Source organism: Artemia sp. Qi Xiang Cuo, chromosome 2 (genome assembly GCF_049724085.1).
Source record: "Artemia sp. Qi Xiang Cuo chromosome 2, ASM4972408v1, whole genome shotgun sequence".
Lineage (NCBI taxonomy): Eukaryota > Metazoa > Arthropoda > Branchiopoda > Anostraca > Artemiidae > Artemia > Artemia sp. Qi Xiang Cuo.
Genome location: NC_142795.1, coordinates 96,387,081 through 96,402,607, shown reverse-complemented (window position 1 = coordinate 96,402,607; position 15,527 = coordinate 96,387,081). Strand labels below are relative to the sequence as shown.

The 15,527-nt window shown below is 34.9% G+C and overlaps 1 protein-coding gene across 1 annotated transcript in view; it reads left to right on the top strand.

Moving 5' to 3' along the window:
• LOC148955861 (uncharacterized) overlaps positions 1 to 14,352 on the top strand; it is a 101,179-nt gene extending 86,827 nt beyond the window's left edge. The window contains exons 3-4 of the mRNA XM_089108389.1: positions 11,999 to 12,204; positions 14,032 to 14,352. Coding sequence (XP_088964515.1) covers positions 11,999 to 12,204; positions 14,032 to 14,236 — 411 coding nt within the window. The 3' untranslated portion in view covers positions 14,237 to 14,352. The remainder of the gene's footprint in view (positions 1 to 11,998; positions 12,205 to 14,031) is intronic.
• The last annotated feature ends 1,175 nt before the right edge of the window (positions 14,353 to 15,527 follow it).

The following is a 15,527-nucleotide window of genomic DNA, read 5'->3' as shown; positions in this document are numbered from 1 at the left end:
TTGATCGTGGATTTTTTTGTGTGCTGACTGTTTTTTTTGTTCGTGAAACTTGTTGCATGTTGATTTTCTTTCTCTTTGCAAAACCCTTACACTGATTTTTCTCCTCGTGAAGCTGATTTTGTTCAAACAACTTGATGCGTGCTGATTGTTGTTCATGGAACTTGTTGCATGATGGTTTTTTCTTCATGAAACTTGATTTTTTTTTTCCACATAGTGAAACTAATTTTGTTCATGGAACTTATTGCATGCATATTCTATGATCGTGATTCATGTTACATGTTGATTCTTCTCTTCGTGAGACATCTACAATCATTTTTCTCATTGAGAAAGCTTATTTTGTTCATGGAACTTGTTGCATGCTTAGTTATGTTCGTGGAACTTGTTGAGTGATCATTTTTTTGTTTGTGAAACTTTGATTTTTCACCTCGTGAGACTGATTTAGCTAATGGAATTTGCAAATTTTAGCTGATTTAGCTAATTTTTCTCTTCGCGAAACTTCTACAATGATTTTCCTCATTGAGAAAACTGGTTTTGTTCATGGAACTTGTTGCACGCTGATTTATGCTCGTGGAACTTGTTGAGTTATGATCTTTTGTTCGTGAAACGTGTTGCAGTGTGATTTTGTTTACTCTCTTCTCGAAACTTGTAAATTGATTTTTCTCTTCGTGAAACTGATTTTGTTAATGCAAGTTGTTGCATGCTGATTGTTTTTTTGTTCGTGGAACTTGTTGCTTGCTGTTTTTTACTCGTGAAACTTATTGCAGGTGGATTTTTCTCTTCGTGAAACATGTACATTGATTTTCTTCTTCTCCTTAAACTAATTTTGTACATGGAATATACTGCATGCATATTTTTTTTGATCGTAGATTTTTTTGTGTGCTGACTGTTTTCTTTTGTTCGTGAAACTTGTTGCATGTTGATTTTTTTTTCTCTTTGCAAAACTCGTACACTGATTTTTCTCCTCGTTAACGATTTTGTTCAAGCAACTTGTTGCGTGTTGATTGTTGTTCATGGAACTTGTTGCATGATGGTTTTTTCTTCATGAAACTTGATTTTTTTCCACATAGAGAAACTAAATTTGTTCATGGAACTTATTGCATGCATACTCTATTCACCTGATTCATATTACATGTTGAACCTTCTCTTCGTGAAACATCTACAATGATTTTTCTCATTGAGAAAACTTATTTTGTTCATGGAACTTGTTGCTTGCTTAGTTATGTTCGTGGAACTTGTTGAGTGATAATTTTTTTATTTGTGAAACTTTGATTTTTCACCTCATGAGACTGATTTAGCTAATGGAACTTGTTGCGTGCTGATTGTTTTGTCTTGTTGCGTGCTGATTGTTTTTGTTCGTCAAACTTGTTCCATGTTGCTTTTTTTCTCTTCGCGAAACTTGTGCAATGGTTTTTCTCCTCGTGAAACTGATTTTCTTCATGGAACTTGTTGCGTGCTGATTGTTGTTCATGGAACTTGTTGCATGATGGTTCTTCTGTTCATGAAACTTGTTGCATGTTGATTTTTCTCTTCATGAAACTTGCACATTGATTTTTTCTTCTCTTGGAGCCGATTTGGTTCATGGAACTTGACTGTGCTGATTTATTTTTGTGAAACTTGTTGAGTGCTGATGTTTCTTCGTGAAACTTGTTGCATGCTCATTTTTTTCTCTTCGCGATATTTAAACAATGATTTTTCTCCCCGTTAAACTGATTTTGTTCGTAGAACTTATTACGTGCTGATTTTTTATTCCTCATTGAGAAAACTGGTTTTGTTCATGGAACTTGTTGCACGCTGATTTATGCTCGTGGAACTTGTTGAGTGATGATCTTTTGTTCGTGAAACGTGTTGCAGTGTGATTTTGTTTATTCTCTTCTCGAAACTTGTACATTGATTTTTCCCTTCTTGAAACTGATTTTTTTAATGGAAGTTGTTTCGTGCTGATTGTTTTTTTTTTGTTCGTGGAACTTGTTGCTTGCTGTTTTTTTATTCGTGAAACTTGTTGCAGGTTGATTTTTTCTCTTCGTAAAACATGTACATTGATTTTTTCTCCTCCTAAAACTAATTTTGTTCATGGAACATACTACATGCATATTTTTTGATCTTTGATTTTTTTTTGTGTGCTGACTTTTTTTGTTCGTGAAACTTGTTGCGTGTTGATTTTTTGTTCTCTTTGCGAAACTCGTACACTGATTTTTCTCCTCGTGAAACTGATTTTGTTCAAGGAACTTGTCGCGTGCTGATTGTTCATGGAAATTGTTGCATATTTTTTTTTGTTCGTGAAACTTGTTGCATGTTGACTTTTCTCATCATGAAACCTGCATATTGATTTTTCTCCTCTTAAAGCTGATTTTCTCCATGGAACTTGTTGCGCGCTGATTTTTTTGTATTTGTAACTTGTTGCATGCTGGTTTTTCTTCATGAACCTTGTTACAAGTTGATTTTTTTCTTTGTGAAACTTATACATTGATTTTTATCCAAATGAAACTTGTTTTGTTAATGGAACTTGTTGCATGTTAATTTTTTTATTCGTGAAACTTATTGCAGGTTGTTTTTTTTTTCTTCGTGAATTTTGTACATTGATTTTTTTATTTTTTCCTCATGAAACCAATTTGTAGATGAAATATGTTGAGTGCTGATTTTTATACATGTAAAAAAAAGGTTAAAAAACTGTCCAAAAAATGGTCACTAAAAACATTATTTTTCTAATAGTAAAAGTCACGACTAACATTTCTATATGATTCTCATTTGGAGTTTGGAAAATATTAAATGTAATTTTCTTATGTTTTAAGTATGTTTCATGTCATTCTAACACCTGTTAAAAAAAATGGGGAGGGGGTGGGTTGGGGAGGGGTTCGGAGGGGATTTAGGGAGGGAAGGGTGCAGTGATAGGTTTGAGTGATAGGGGTTGGACTTGTCGCCCAAGCATCAGAAGAAATTGTCTGTCCAGTAAGCATCTCAAATCATCGTGGTATTCATATTCTCACGATGATGCAATAAAAATGCCCCGAAACAGGTCAATTTTAACACCTATCAAAAATCCAATTGATAAATCGAATGTGCTGGAACTTGTTCCAGTTCAATGGAATGAAGTTTTTACGATATTGTGACGCTTAACATCAGTGGGGCAATGTCCCAGAAACAATACATTGGATGTATTTCTAAAATCATAATACGTTCAATGTCTTTTTGGTTCAGTCGATTAACGTGTCGTTCTTTTACCTTAGGAAATCATGGGTCTCACGTTTGATTCCTACATCAAACACAAATTTCATACAAATCAATGGGAAGACATTAGAATGTAAAAAATCGTATCATTGGAAAAGAAAAATATCATCATTATAGTACAATAAAATGACATCAATAAAAAACAAATACATACAAAAAAACATCAAATAAAACATGGAATGATAGCCCGCTTGTATGGTGAACAATAAAAATCCTTACATCCATAAACATAAAACATCCATACAAAATAAAACATGGAATGATAGCCCGCTTGTATGGTGAACAATAAAAATCCTTACATCCATACAAAAAACATCATTAGTAACAATGGGTTTATTAAAAAAAAAAAATATATACATCATCGATTCCCTGAAGCAATGCTTGTGCGGGAGAAAACCCTCCTAACAAAATAAAAAAAAAAAAAAAAAAAAAAAAAATATAAAAAAGAAAAAAACACAAAAAAAAAACAACATAATTAGAGCTAAACTTACCGGACCCGAAAACCAACGAACCTCCAAACAACATCCAACAAAAATATAATAATTATAAACATAATCAGCTGCAACTAAACCCTCCTCAAAAACAAAACTTAAGTGGCGTGGAATAATCCATTCAAAATATACACATCAAAACAATGGTTCTTTAGCAACTTACGAAATTCCTGCAAACCCCCAACATTCCTCAAATCCTCTGGCAAACTCTCCCAAACTAACGGAACAACATGGCGAATTGAAAACCTAGACCTAGATGTGACCATAGCTGGTCTTCGCATCAACTGAGAAGATCGTGTCAAATGATCGTGAACAGTAGACGCAAGACTAAACATTTCTGAAAAACATGATGGTAACTCCGAAGCTAAATATTTAAACATAAACAGAGCATTATAGAATACACATATTCCTGCTAACGGTAGAATTTTATACTCGCGGTAAAGATGCCTCACCGATGCAAATAGGTCAATTTGATTACCATAAAGAACTCTAATTGCCATATTCTGTGTTACGCAGAGCGGATGGAAGTGAGTTACGAAAGTTTTCGACCAAACCATACAACAGTAAATGAGATATGGATGAACCATAGAAAAATACAACATTCTCAGAATTTCACACGGAAAAAGATACCTAAGTTTACGTATAATACCAATATTACGAGACAATTTGCTGTTAACAGATGCAATATGGTCTTTAAAACTAAGGTTTTCATCAATTATAACACCAAGGTATCTAGTACTAGTAGATCTTACAATAGTATGGTGCCCTACTTCTATACTATTAATCCATGGATAATGTCCAGTAACTCTACCATAAATCAAAGAATTTGACTTATTGTGATTCAGTTTCAATTTATTTACTCGCATCCACTTTTCAATCGAAGAAATACCTTGTTTCAATATAGTCATCAACTCATTTTCAGTTCTAGCAGCTACGGTGAAATGGGCATCATCAGCAAAACATGGTAGAATTCCCTTAGTACCGTAAGTATCAAGGTCTAAAGAACAAGACACATTACTTGAAGCTCTACAAAGGTCATTAATATAAACCAAAAACAACACAGGGCCCAAAACGGAACCCTGGGGTACTCCAATCGAAATATATTCAATTTTAGATGTAACTCCATCCATCACAACACACTGAGTCCTTCCACTAAGAAAACTAACTATGACATTTAAAAAATCACCACGTATACCACTACTATATAGTTTTTGAACTAGTATATCATGATCAACAGAGTCAAATGCTTTAGTAATATCCAAAAATATCGAAGCTATCTTCAGACCCTTGTCTAAAGCATCATTAATAAAAGTTGTTAAAAACAAAACTCCATGCTCTGTAGAATGATGACTCCTAATCCCGAACTGACTAGAACTAAAAAATTGTCTTTTCTCGAAAAAACTTACCATCCTACTATGAATCAACTTTTCAAACACTCTAGAAATAAATGGCAGTAAAGAAATCGGTCTATAATCACTAAAACATTTATTATCCCCTCCTTTATATATCGGGATAACATTCGCGCACTTTAGACAGTCGGGAAATATTCCAGGTTTTAAACAATTATTTATCAGTCCTAAAAAATGACTAGATATAACAGGTAATATCGACTTCAAAACCTTCAACGAAATAAAATCGCCTCCTGATGCACCATTTTTCATGTTATTTATAACATCAAATAATTCATCAATAGTTACAGATTTAAGGTACGCAGACACATCACAATCTTCAGGTAGGAACTGACGAAAATCTCCATCTTGATCAAATACTGGCACCGATGATGACACACGCTTCCCAATATTAGCGAAGTGATTACACATCTCATCTGCAACATTATTATTCATTCCCATATTATCTGGACGGATCAAGACGCTACCAGGGCAAGTCACCGACTTAATCAATGTCCAAGTCTTACTCGGGTTACCCTCAACTTTTTTAAATTTAACCTTATAATATTTTACCTTAGCCAGTCGGAGTGCAGCATTTAACCTACTATTATAAACTCTATATATTACATTATCATGAGGATCATTGCTCCTTGTTGACAACTTATATAAAAAACGTCTTCTATTAATTGACTGTAACAAACTCTTTGTATTCCAAGGTTTATTCGGAGACACCCTTCTCTTCTGTATTCCTGACACTTCACAACATTCCAAAAACGTATCCTTAATCTTACCATACCAAAGGTCAAACTTCAAATTTAAATCTAATTCTTCTTGTAAGAATTTAAAGTCTAACTGTTCTATCCTAAGCTTAAATCTTGAAATAGTATTTGAATCAACTAATAATTTCTTAGGCTTAGGGCGAGCACCACAATTGCGTCTACTACTCACGATCATTTGACACGATCTTCTCAGTTGGTGCGAAGACCAGCTATGGTCACGTCTAGGTCTAGGTTTTCAATTCGCCATGTTGTTCCGTTAGTTTGGGAGAGTTTGCCAGAGGATTTGAGTAATGTTGTGTGTTTGAATGATTTTAGTAAGTCGCTAAAGAACCATTGTTTTGATGTGCATATTTTGAATTGATTATTCCACGCCACTTAAGTTTTGTTTTTGAGGAGGGTTTAGTTGCAGCTGAATATGATTATAATTATTATAATTTTGTTGGGTGTTGTTTGGAGGTTCGTTGGTTTTCGGGTCCGGTAAGTTGAGCTCTAATTATTTTTTTATTTTGTTTTTTTTTTTCTTTATTTTCTGTTTTTTTTTTTTTTTTTTTTTTCTTTTTTGGTTTCTTGGTTTTTTGATTTATTAGGTGGGTTTCTCCCGCACAAGCATTGCTTCAGGGAATCGATGATGTATATATATATTTTTTTTTTTAAATAAACCCATTGTTACTTAATATTAATATTCTTAAATATACCCGGAACTAATACAGCCAAACCAAAGTGATCCGAAACATCATTTAACACAACACTCGACGAATCATGGGGAACATTCAAAAATACATTATCAATTAGAGATGAAGATGACTCCGTCACTCTAGTACAAATATTTATAGCAGGATGCATCCCATAACCTAACATTAAATTCAAAAAATTGCGGGCTTTTGAATTAGATGCTAACAAATTCAAATCAATGTTAAAATCTCCACACACAAATCACGGCATGTTCTTACGAGTTAGAAGGTCCATTTGTTGCTCTAATAATTCTAAAAAACAATCTACCCTAGCTGAAGGGGGGTGGTAACAAACAGCGATAAAAAATGGGTCACCATTCTTATCAACCTCCGTAACAAAACACTCAAAAATCATCTCCTTATTAACTGACAAATCATCCCTAACCTTCATATTCAAATCAGTTCTAATATACAGGGCAAGTCCTCCATGCTGATGGTGAGTACAATAAAAATCCTTACATCCATACAAAAAACATCATTAAATAAAACATAGAATGATAGCCCGCTTGTATGGTGAACAATGAAAATCCTAACATCCATAAACATAAAACATACATACCAAAAACATCATTAGATATAACATGGAGTGATAGCCCACTTGTATGGTGAACAATAAAAATCCTTACATCCATAAACATAAAACATCCATACAAAAAAAACATCAAATAAAACATGGAATGATAGCCCGCTTGCATGGTGAACAATAAAAATCCTTACATCCATAAACATAAAAAATTCTAACAAGTACTGAAAGAAATGGATATTTTCGTTAAAAGTCTTTCAATAATACCCTTTAATAAGGTTTAAATGCACCACTAATATCAGCTCACCCAAGAGACAGGAGGGTGGTGCCGCATGATGATGGATGGGGGGGATTGTGATGACATGACGGTGTGGAGTGTTTTTTAGGGCATCATGATAGGCTTTGGTTGCAAAACTTGAATCATGGGATTTAAATGCATAATTTTTATTATGAAATAACTGAAAATGGCTTAGAAAGGATGAAGTGATGTCAGGGGGGAGACAGTCAAATAATGTCATTGTGGGGATGAATTACCTTAAGTATCATGTTCTACAGCTTAAAAGTTAAGATGGAGGTGTTAAAGAATTTTTTCATGGAGCATGGTGAAAAATCTAACAAGTACTCACAAGAAATGGATATTTTCGTTAAAAGTCTTTCAATAATACCTCTTAATAAGGTTTAAATGTGCCACTAATATCAGATCGCCTGGGGGTTGGGGGCTGGTGCCATATGGGTGATGGAGGAGGGATGTGATGCCATAGTTGTGTTGAGTATTTTTTGGGGCATCATGATAGGCTTTGGTTGCAAAAACTTGAATCATGGGATTTAAATGCATAATTTTTATTATGAAATAACTGAAAATGGCTTAGAAAGGATGGCGTGATGTCAGGGGGGAGGCAGTCAAGTAATGTTATTGTGGGGATGAATTACCTGAAGTATCATGTTCTACAGCTTAAAAGTTAAGATGGAGGCGTTAAAGATTTTTCCATCGAGCATGGTGAAAAATCTAACAAGTACTGACAAGAAATGGATATTTTCGTGAAAAGTCTTTCAATAATACCTCTTAATAAGGTTTAAATGTGCCACTAATATCAGATCGACTGAAGGTGGAGGGCTGGTGCCACATGGGTGATGGAGGGGGGATGTGAAGCCATGATTGTGTTGAGTGTTTTTTGGGGCATCATGATAGGCTTTGGTTGCAAAAACTCGAATCATGGGATTTAAATGAATAATTTTTATTATGAAATAACTGAAAATGGCTTAGAAAGGATGACGTGATGTCAGGGGGGAGGCAGTCAAGTAATGTCATTGTGGGGATGAATTACCTGAAGTATCATGTTCTACAGCTTAAAAGTTAAGATGGCGGTGTTAAAGAATTTTTCCATGGAGCATGGTGAAAAATCTAACAAGTACTCACAAGAAATGGATATTTTCGTTAAAAGTCTTTCAATAATACCTATTAATAAGGTTTAAATGTGCCACTAATATCAGATCGCCTGGTGGTGGGGGGCTGGTGCCACATGGGTGATGGAGGGGGGATGTGATGCCATGGTTCTGTTGAGTGTTTTTTGGGGCATCATGATAGGCTTGGGTTGCAAAAACTTGAATCACGGGGTTTAAATGCATAACTTTTAATATGAAATAACTAAAAACTGGCTTAGGAATGATGACGTAGTGTCAGGGGGGCAGTCAAGTACTGTCATTGTGGGGTAAATCACCCGGAGTATCTTGTTCTAGAGCTTAAAAGTTGAGATGGAGGTGCTAAAGAATTTTTTTCCATGGAGGAGGGTGAAAATCTAACAAGTACAAAAAAGAAATTGATATTTTCGTTAAAAGTCCTTCAACGATATCTCTTAATATTGTTTAAATGTACCACTAATATCACCTCACCCGGGGGGGGGGGGCTATTGAAACATGGATTATGGAGGGGGGCTGTAATGTCACGGTGGTGTGGAGTGTTTTTTGGGGCATCGTGATAGGCTTGGGCTTGCGAAAACTTGAATCACAGGATTTAAAGGCATAATTTTTTATAAGAAACGCCTGAAAGATGTCTTGGGGGAAATATGGCGATGTCAGAAGGGTAATGTATGCCATCCATAGTTTACCAAGGTGGTATGCATTGCCATCGACTAGTATACTCTAGAGCATAAAGATAAGGCGAGAGGTATTAAATGAGTTTTTCGCTAGCAGGGGAGTGAAATATAACGTACCTATCTAAGAAACGATCCATTTTGTTAAAAAAGCTCTAAAAATACCATAAATTTAACCCCATTATCAAGGCACCCCTCCTCTGGAACAAGTTGCTTGCACCCCTCCCCTCCCATCCTTATTTGATTTATGCATTTTATTGTTTATACTTTATCCCTATGTAAGCCTTTTCATGTTTTGTTGTTTTTTTTTCCTTTCGCACTGTCCTGTCTCAAAATGCTCTATTTTTGTTTAGGGCTTTCAGAAATACGTCGTAAAACACCTTAAACCTATCTCTAATATCACTCCTCCTCCCCCCTACCCCCTGGGCTGCATGCTAGGATGTCTCTTTCTATAATAGATGTTTTTTTGTATATATCACGATAAGCCTGTTTTCACGTTTTATTTTTTATTTGTCATGTTTTTAACTGTTTTTTTCTATATTTTGATTTTATGTTTGCATAGTCCTGTCTCGAAAACACTCTATTTTCGTTAAGGGCTCTCAGAAATATATTTTAAAACGTTTTAAATCTATCTCTAATATCACTCCTCCCCCCTGCCCCCTGGGTTGTATGTTGGAGTGTGTTTTTCTATAATATATGAATCTTTTGCATATACTACGATAAGCCTTTTTCACCCTTTATTTTTTGTGTGCCTTGTTTTTTAACAGCCCTTTTCTTTGTTTTTAATATTGTTTTTAAATTTGTTTCAAATAATAAAACATTTTTTTTTTACAAAGTCTGTGTTTTTAAGATTTATTGTTTTGGACTATCAATGTCATTATACAACTAAAGCACTTCTTAGTCTGTATTGCTATTCATATCTTGAGAGCAAATGTCTCTGGGACCGTGTCAAATTTGGGAAAGTAACACACCGTTCTAACGAGTGCCAAAAATGGGGAATCTCAGGTGTCATGCAGTAGGTTAATTTTAGAATATACTAAGTAGGACAAAATATTTGTAATGGCTCGTTAGTTCTCCCTGTTAAGGCACAAATCTGTTGAATGAGAATGACCTTTCGAGTCCTGGCAGGGTCAAAGAAACGACTAAAGAAAGAAAGAAAAAATATGTTGAGCGTTTCGGGTGAAAAATGAGATGTCAAAATGGGTATTATGTGACAGTGATGTATGCCGACATTGTGTAAGATGCGCTGAGCTTACATAAAGTTTGTGCCGCCATTACGTAATATGTGAGCTGTCGTTACGTTATAAGTGGGGATTCCTCCATGGGTTCCTGTGGCAAGGCTACATAAAATTGAGTCAAGCATATTAGACCTGTCCGCTTGAAGTCGTTTGACGTCATTGAAGTCTAGAGGGGCGTGTTATGGCAGTCTTACCAACTGTGTTCCCTTTAATAGAACTTATGACCGCATTGCGTAGGTTTGACGGCTTGAGGGGTTGGCAGTTCCATTTATCTGTCCCTTTAAGGCGTGAGGGTGTGTGGCGTGACGTCAGAGGACTCTGCTTGAAATTCATTGCTAATTCTACTTCTGTCGTGACGTCAGAGGGCTGTCACAGGAATACACAGGGGTATGTACCGTGACGTCAGAGGAAACCACTAGAAACAGCTGACCACATTGTACGGGTGCGAGGGAGTCCTCCCATTATTTTAACTTATGTATTATCTCAACCACATTCCAAGTAATTAAAACACCCAGGAATCTTACCTAGAATTGCAACACCTGGCCACCAAAAGAGGGATGTGCTTTTAAATCTTCTTCTTTCACCATTGAACCATTGGAAGAAAGGAGTAGAGGGTATTTGTCCGTTTAAAAGTAAAAATTCCTCACTCCTACTCTTAAATATAACATCACTTAAATGAATTTTGTTTTCCAAAATTAAAGCTTTATAAGAATTTTCTCAAACTCGTGATCTATTTTGATCGTTTTTGCACGCCAGGAAATCCCGGGATGACCATTTTCTAAAATATTTTTACACGTCCTGATTCTCGCTGTCGCTTTTAATTCTTGGTTCCGTCATATTTCATATAATTATTGATTTCTTCGTTCTTTACTTTTGTTTTTGGCTTCTTTTAATTCTTGCAGTCGCTTATCTTCTAACCAAATATTCTTTTGTTCTTCACTTTCAATTTTGACTCACTGTACTTGTTGTTATAGTAAGCATTCTAACCGTATATATCTTTGTTCTTCATGGTCTAGGTTATTCATTTGTTCATTAGGTATTACGAAACAACTGAAAACGCCTTATGCAAATAAACTCATTGCACTTGGTATTTTTTACTTAGCTATCTTTCTTGTGTAATTTTTCTTTGTCACAGACACTAAAAACGATACAACAACTCCTTTGGAAAAAATGACGTATTTAAGCTAAATGTGCTCCTACAGATGTTGTTGCGTGGGATTTTGCCCCCAAAAATTAAGGCTCTTAACCAATTTTATCAAACTCTTGACCTATATAGGTCGTTTTTTACGACCAAAATATCCCATGATGCCAATTTTCAAAAAGAAAAAATATGAGCTGTTTTGGGGAAAAAAACTATGCATATATATGAATACAACTATTTTTCGTTTAAAGAGATAAGATATATGCGTTTAGGCAAGGTGAATTTCTGCTGCAATTATTTGTGACTAAAAGCAGTAGTAGTTGTACTAGTAACAGTAATAGCGTGTTATTATGTCACGCAATATTTTCAAAATTACCAACACAATTTTGCAGCGTTCCCTTCGTGAATCTGTGCTGGAAAACATTATTTTCACCATTATGGAGGTGGAAAACAAGGTAAAAGAATCAAGGTCAGACGTGGTAAAGGAGTATGGAATCCGTGGGGATTGCTGTCTTGAAAAACTTGTATGTATGGCATCATTGACGCATGCAAAGCTAAAGCCTGACACTTATGGCTCTCAATTGAACAGCTCTTTTCGGTAAGTAGAATCCAAGTTTATGTGGCGTAAAATACAATTACTTTTCTTGAAGAAGGTGGAGACATGGATTGCTCTCATTTTTTTCAAATCAAATGTGTTTTGTTTTTTTTTAATGTGAGGGGATGCAGGTGGCAATACCTAAGAGGACTGCTGTTAAATGAATTTGATGATAAATCTGGAAAGCTTGAAATCTATACATAAATCTATTTTCAACCTTTTTTTTGTTTTTTTTTTTTAGAAGGAATCAGGTGTAACAGTGACCAAAACTCTAAAAAAGAAATTTAAGCCCTCTCCGATGCTTGTGTGACCACGCCTTCCATACAAAAAACTTACCCATCATCTATTAATAATGGGCAACTAGCATAGCCTATAACCCTTGCCCTGCGGTTTTTGGCACGTTGTAATCCCCAAAGACACAACTACTGGACCTTTCAACTATTTTGAACAAATTGGCTATCCCAAAATTTTGATTGAATGTGTTTGGGGAAATGAGGGGCGTGGAGGGGGGACGCTGGATGCCCTTCAATCATTTTTGATTCTTGAAAGAGCACAAGAACTTTCAGTTTCCAATCGAATGAGCTCCTTTCCAAGTTTCTACGACAACTCCTGCTATGCGAAGTGCCATGGTCAGAGAAAAAATAATACATTGTGCCCACGTGTCCTAGGTATTATTATTGCGCTGTCTATGATTCCTAGACATAAGATTTATGAAGTTTAAAGTTACCCAACAAAACTTACAAACCTGAGAAAATTTCCACCATTTCCGAAAAGCAGGGGGGGGGGGGAGACAATTTTGCAAATATATTCTTTCATTCGCAAATTCAACTCAGTGTCAAATTCATTCCGGCTGTCTAATCTTCTGCCATTTTAATTTTTTTATTGTAGTCAATGGCTTTAGTCACTTGTTTTTTGGCAAAGAAATGAAGAAACAGAGGAATTGTGCTAATAATAAACTACATTTTTATGCTACCAATCCATTTACAAGTATCGATGTACACAATATAACAGCAAGCAGTAGGTTCTTATTCGGGCAGCAGCCCTTATCATATCTAAGACAGGGCTGGGTATGATTTGAAAAACGATAAGAACTTAGATTTTTAAAAATCATGTTTTCCCAATGAAAGTAAGGAGTGACATTAAAACTCGAATGGGGCATAATTTTCCGTATATTGAAGGCTATCCTTGTCCTCAATTCTTTTGGTGCTAAAGTTTGACTTTTGTCCCAGTTCTTAAAAAACGACTGCGCAAACACAATGGTCGTTCAGTTGAGATCAAGTAATTTTAAAGCATTATAAAACTTTAGCGTAAACATCAAAGGGTTGAAGGCCTTTCATAAAAGGAATAGTTTATGTTTGTCTGTTTTTTAAATGTTACTTCTTACTTTCGTTAGAAAAAACTTTTTTTATTTAATACTTTAAAGAAAAAGCTTTGAAGAAATTAAAATCTATTTCAAAGCAGGTCAAATAAACAGCATACTTGGTTTTAGTCTTATATTGAATACCGTGAAATATGTATAAAAGGGAGTCTTTGCTCAATTAAGACATTAGCATTGGAAAGAAACTTTATCTTTATATTACACACACTACATGGAAAAGCATTGCGATATATGATGTATAACTCAAATAGGAATCTAAAATTGTTTGGAATCAGGACTCCAAGGGCAATAAAAATCTTTATCAAAGTTGGGGAAAACATTTCTCCATTATTAATTTTTAAACAATTACAAAATATAGCAAGCATATAAGGGGGATTTTAGTTAATATTTTTTTTAAAGTTTAACAGTTTTTTATGGACTGGTTTTAAAGTTGTTATTTGCTTCTTTTTCAGGCGTTTCCAGCTGTATTTAGAAGAAAAGGGTTTAAAGGGTCTAACTCGTTTTCGTTTGAACAAGCTTTATGGCTGCTGGCTGAGAGGACAAAATAAGAAAAATTGTGATAGTGAGTCAAAGTGTAAGTGTTCAAAGCCAGATAAGGAGCTTCTTGCAAATCTTGGGGAGAATCTCATGGACCAAAATTCAACGTTTTTTATGTAGTGATGTTAAAAACAAGTGCTCTTAAAGGGGATGATTTTAGCTTCAAAATTATTCTGACATTTACTTACTTTGAATGATATCAGCTATTTACTTTTTGTTAGCTCTATTTAAATGGAATTTTGAAAATATATTTTGAAAGATGTAGCTTCTTATCATAGCCTTTTTTGTCAAATATTTTCATGTCAAACGTAAGTAATTTATCAAATGTGTAAATTTCTTTCTGTCTTCAGCATCTATATATAATTATATGTATACATACATAGATAAAATGCGATTGCGAGAGGTCCTTACGCTGCGGTGTAACCGAACAGATCATTTATGCCTTTAGACCAGTCTTTACACTCCTGTTACTCTACAATGCTACATTTCTGTGGACCTTCTCCTTCAAAAGTTAGGCTCAACTCAATTTCGGGTTAGGTTAATACTCTCACAGAAATTTCTCATGCGTAAATCTCATTATTCTGACATTCTGCCCTATACTAGAAAAGTATTCAAAACAATCAGATAAACTTAAAAAGGTATATTAGTAATGCGCGTTCCTATCTTCTCCATTGAAGAGTTTTTGGGTACATCATGTGTCACAAATTTCTCCTTGGCTTCTCCTTCGCGAATGCGTAATGACGAAGTTTTACCGATGGCTGGTCGTACATGTGGTAGGAGTGTAGGAAACCTGTGTTTTGGTGTTTTCTACACAGTGTTGCCATATTGGCTTATTTCCTATCAGACTAACGTATTTTGATGGTAACCGGCGGGAAAATCTTGAGTTGTCCCGCTAGACGTAAATCTTGGCGTATTTTATTTGATCTGGCTTATTATTGGTGTGAACTTCTTTATCGGAAAGAAATACTTTCTTCATTTGAATCCAATAATTTTTCGTCATATAACGAAGCTGTAATCTCTATATTCCACCCAGCAGCATCAGCATATTCTTTTCTTTCATAATACTTTTATTACTATCAATAAAAAAAAACTTACCAAACAAAGGAAATTGAGATATGTCATTTTCCTCTCTAAGACGTAAAACTTTTACAATCGCAGTTTGCATTTCAGGATGCGTTAAATTTCCCTGCATTATTTAAAAAAATTATCAGAAATCAAATAGAAAAACAAGTTTTTCAAGTGAAAGTAAGGTGCAGCATTAAAACTTATAACCAACTGAATTTATTACGTGTTTGAGGGAGGTCGCCCCCTCGTCAATACCTTGCCCTATTCGCTAAAGCTTCTTAGGTGCTTTTAAAAGAGCCATTTGTTCTAATTAAACGGCTTTTGTGATTCAGGAGTCATTCTTAAA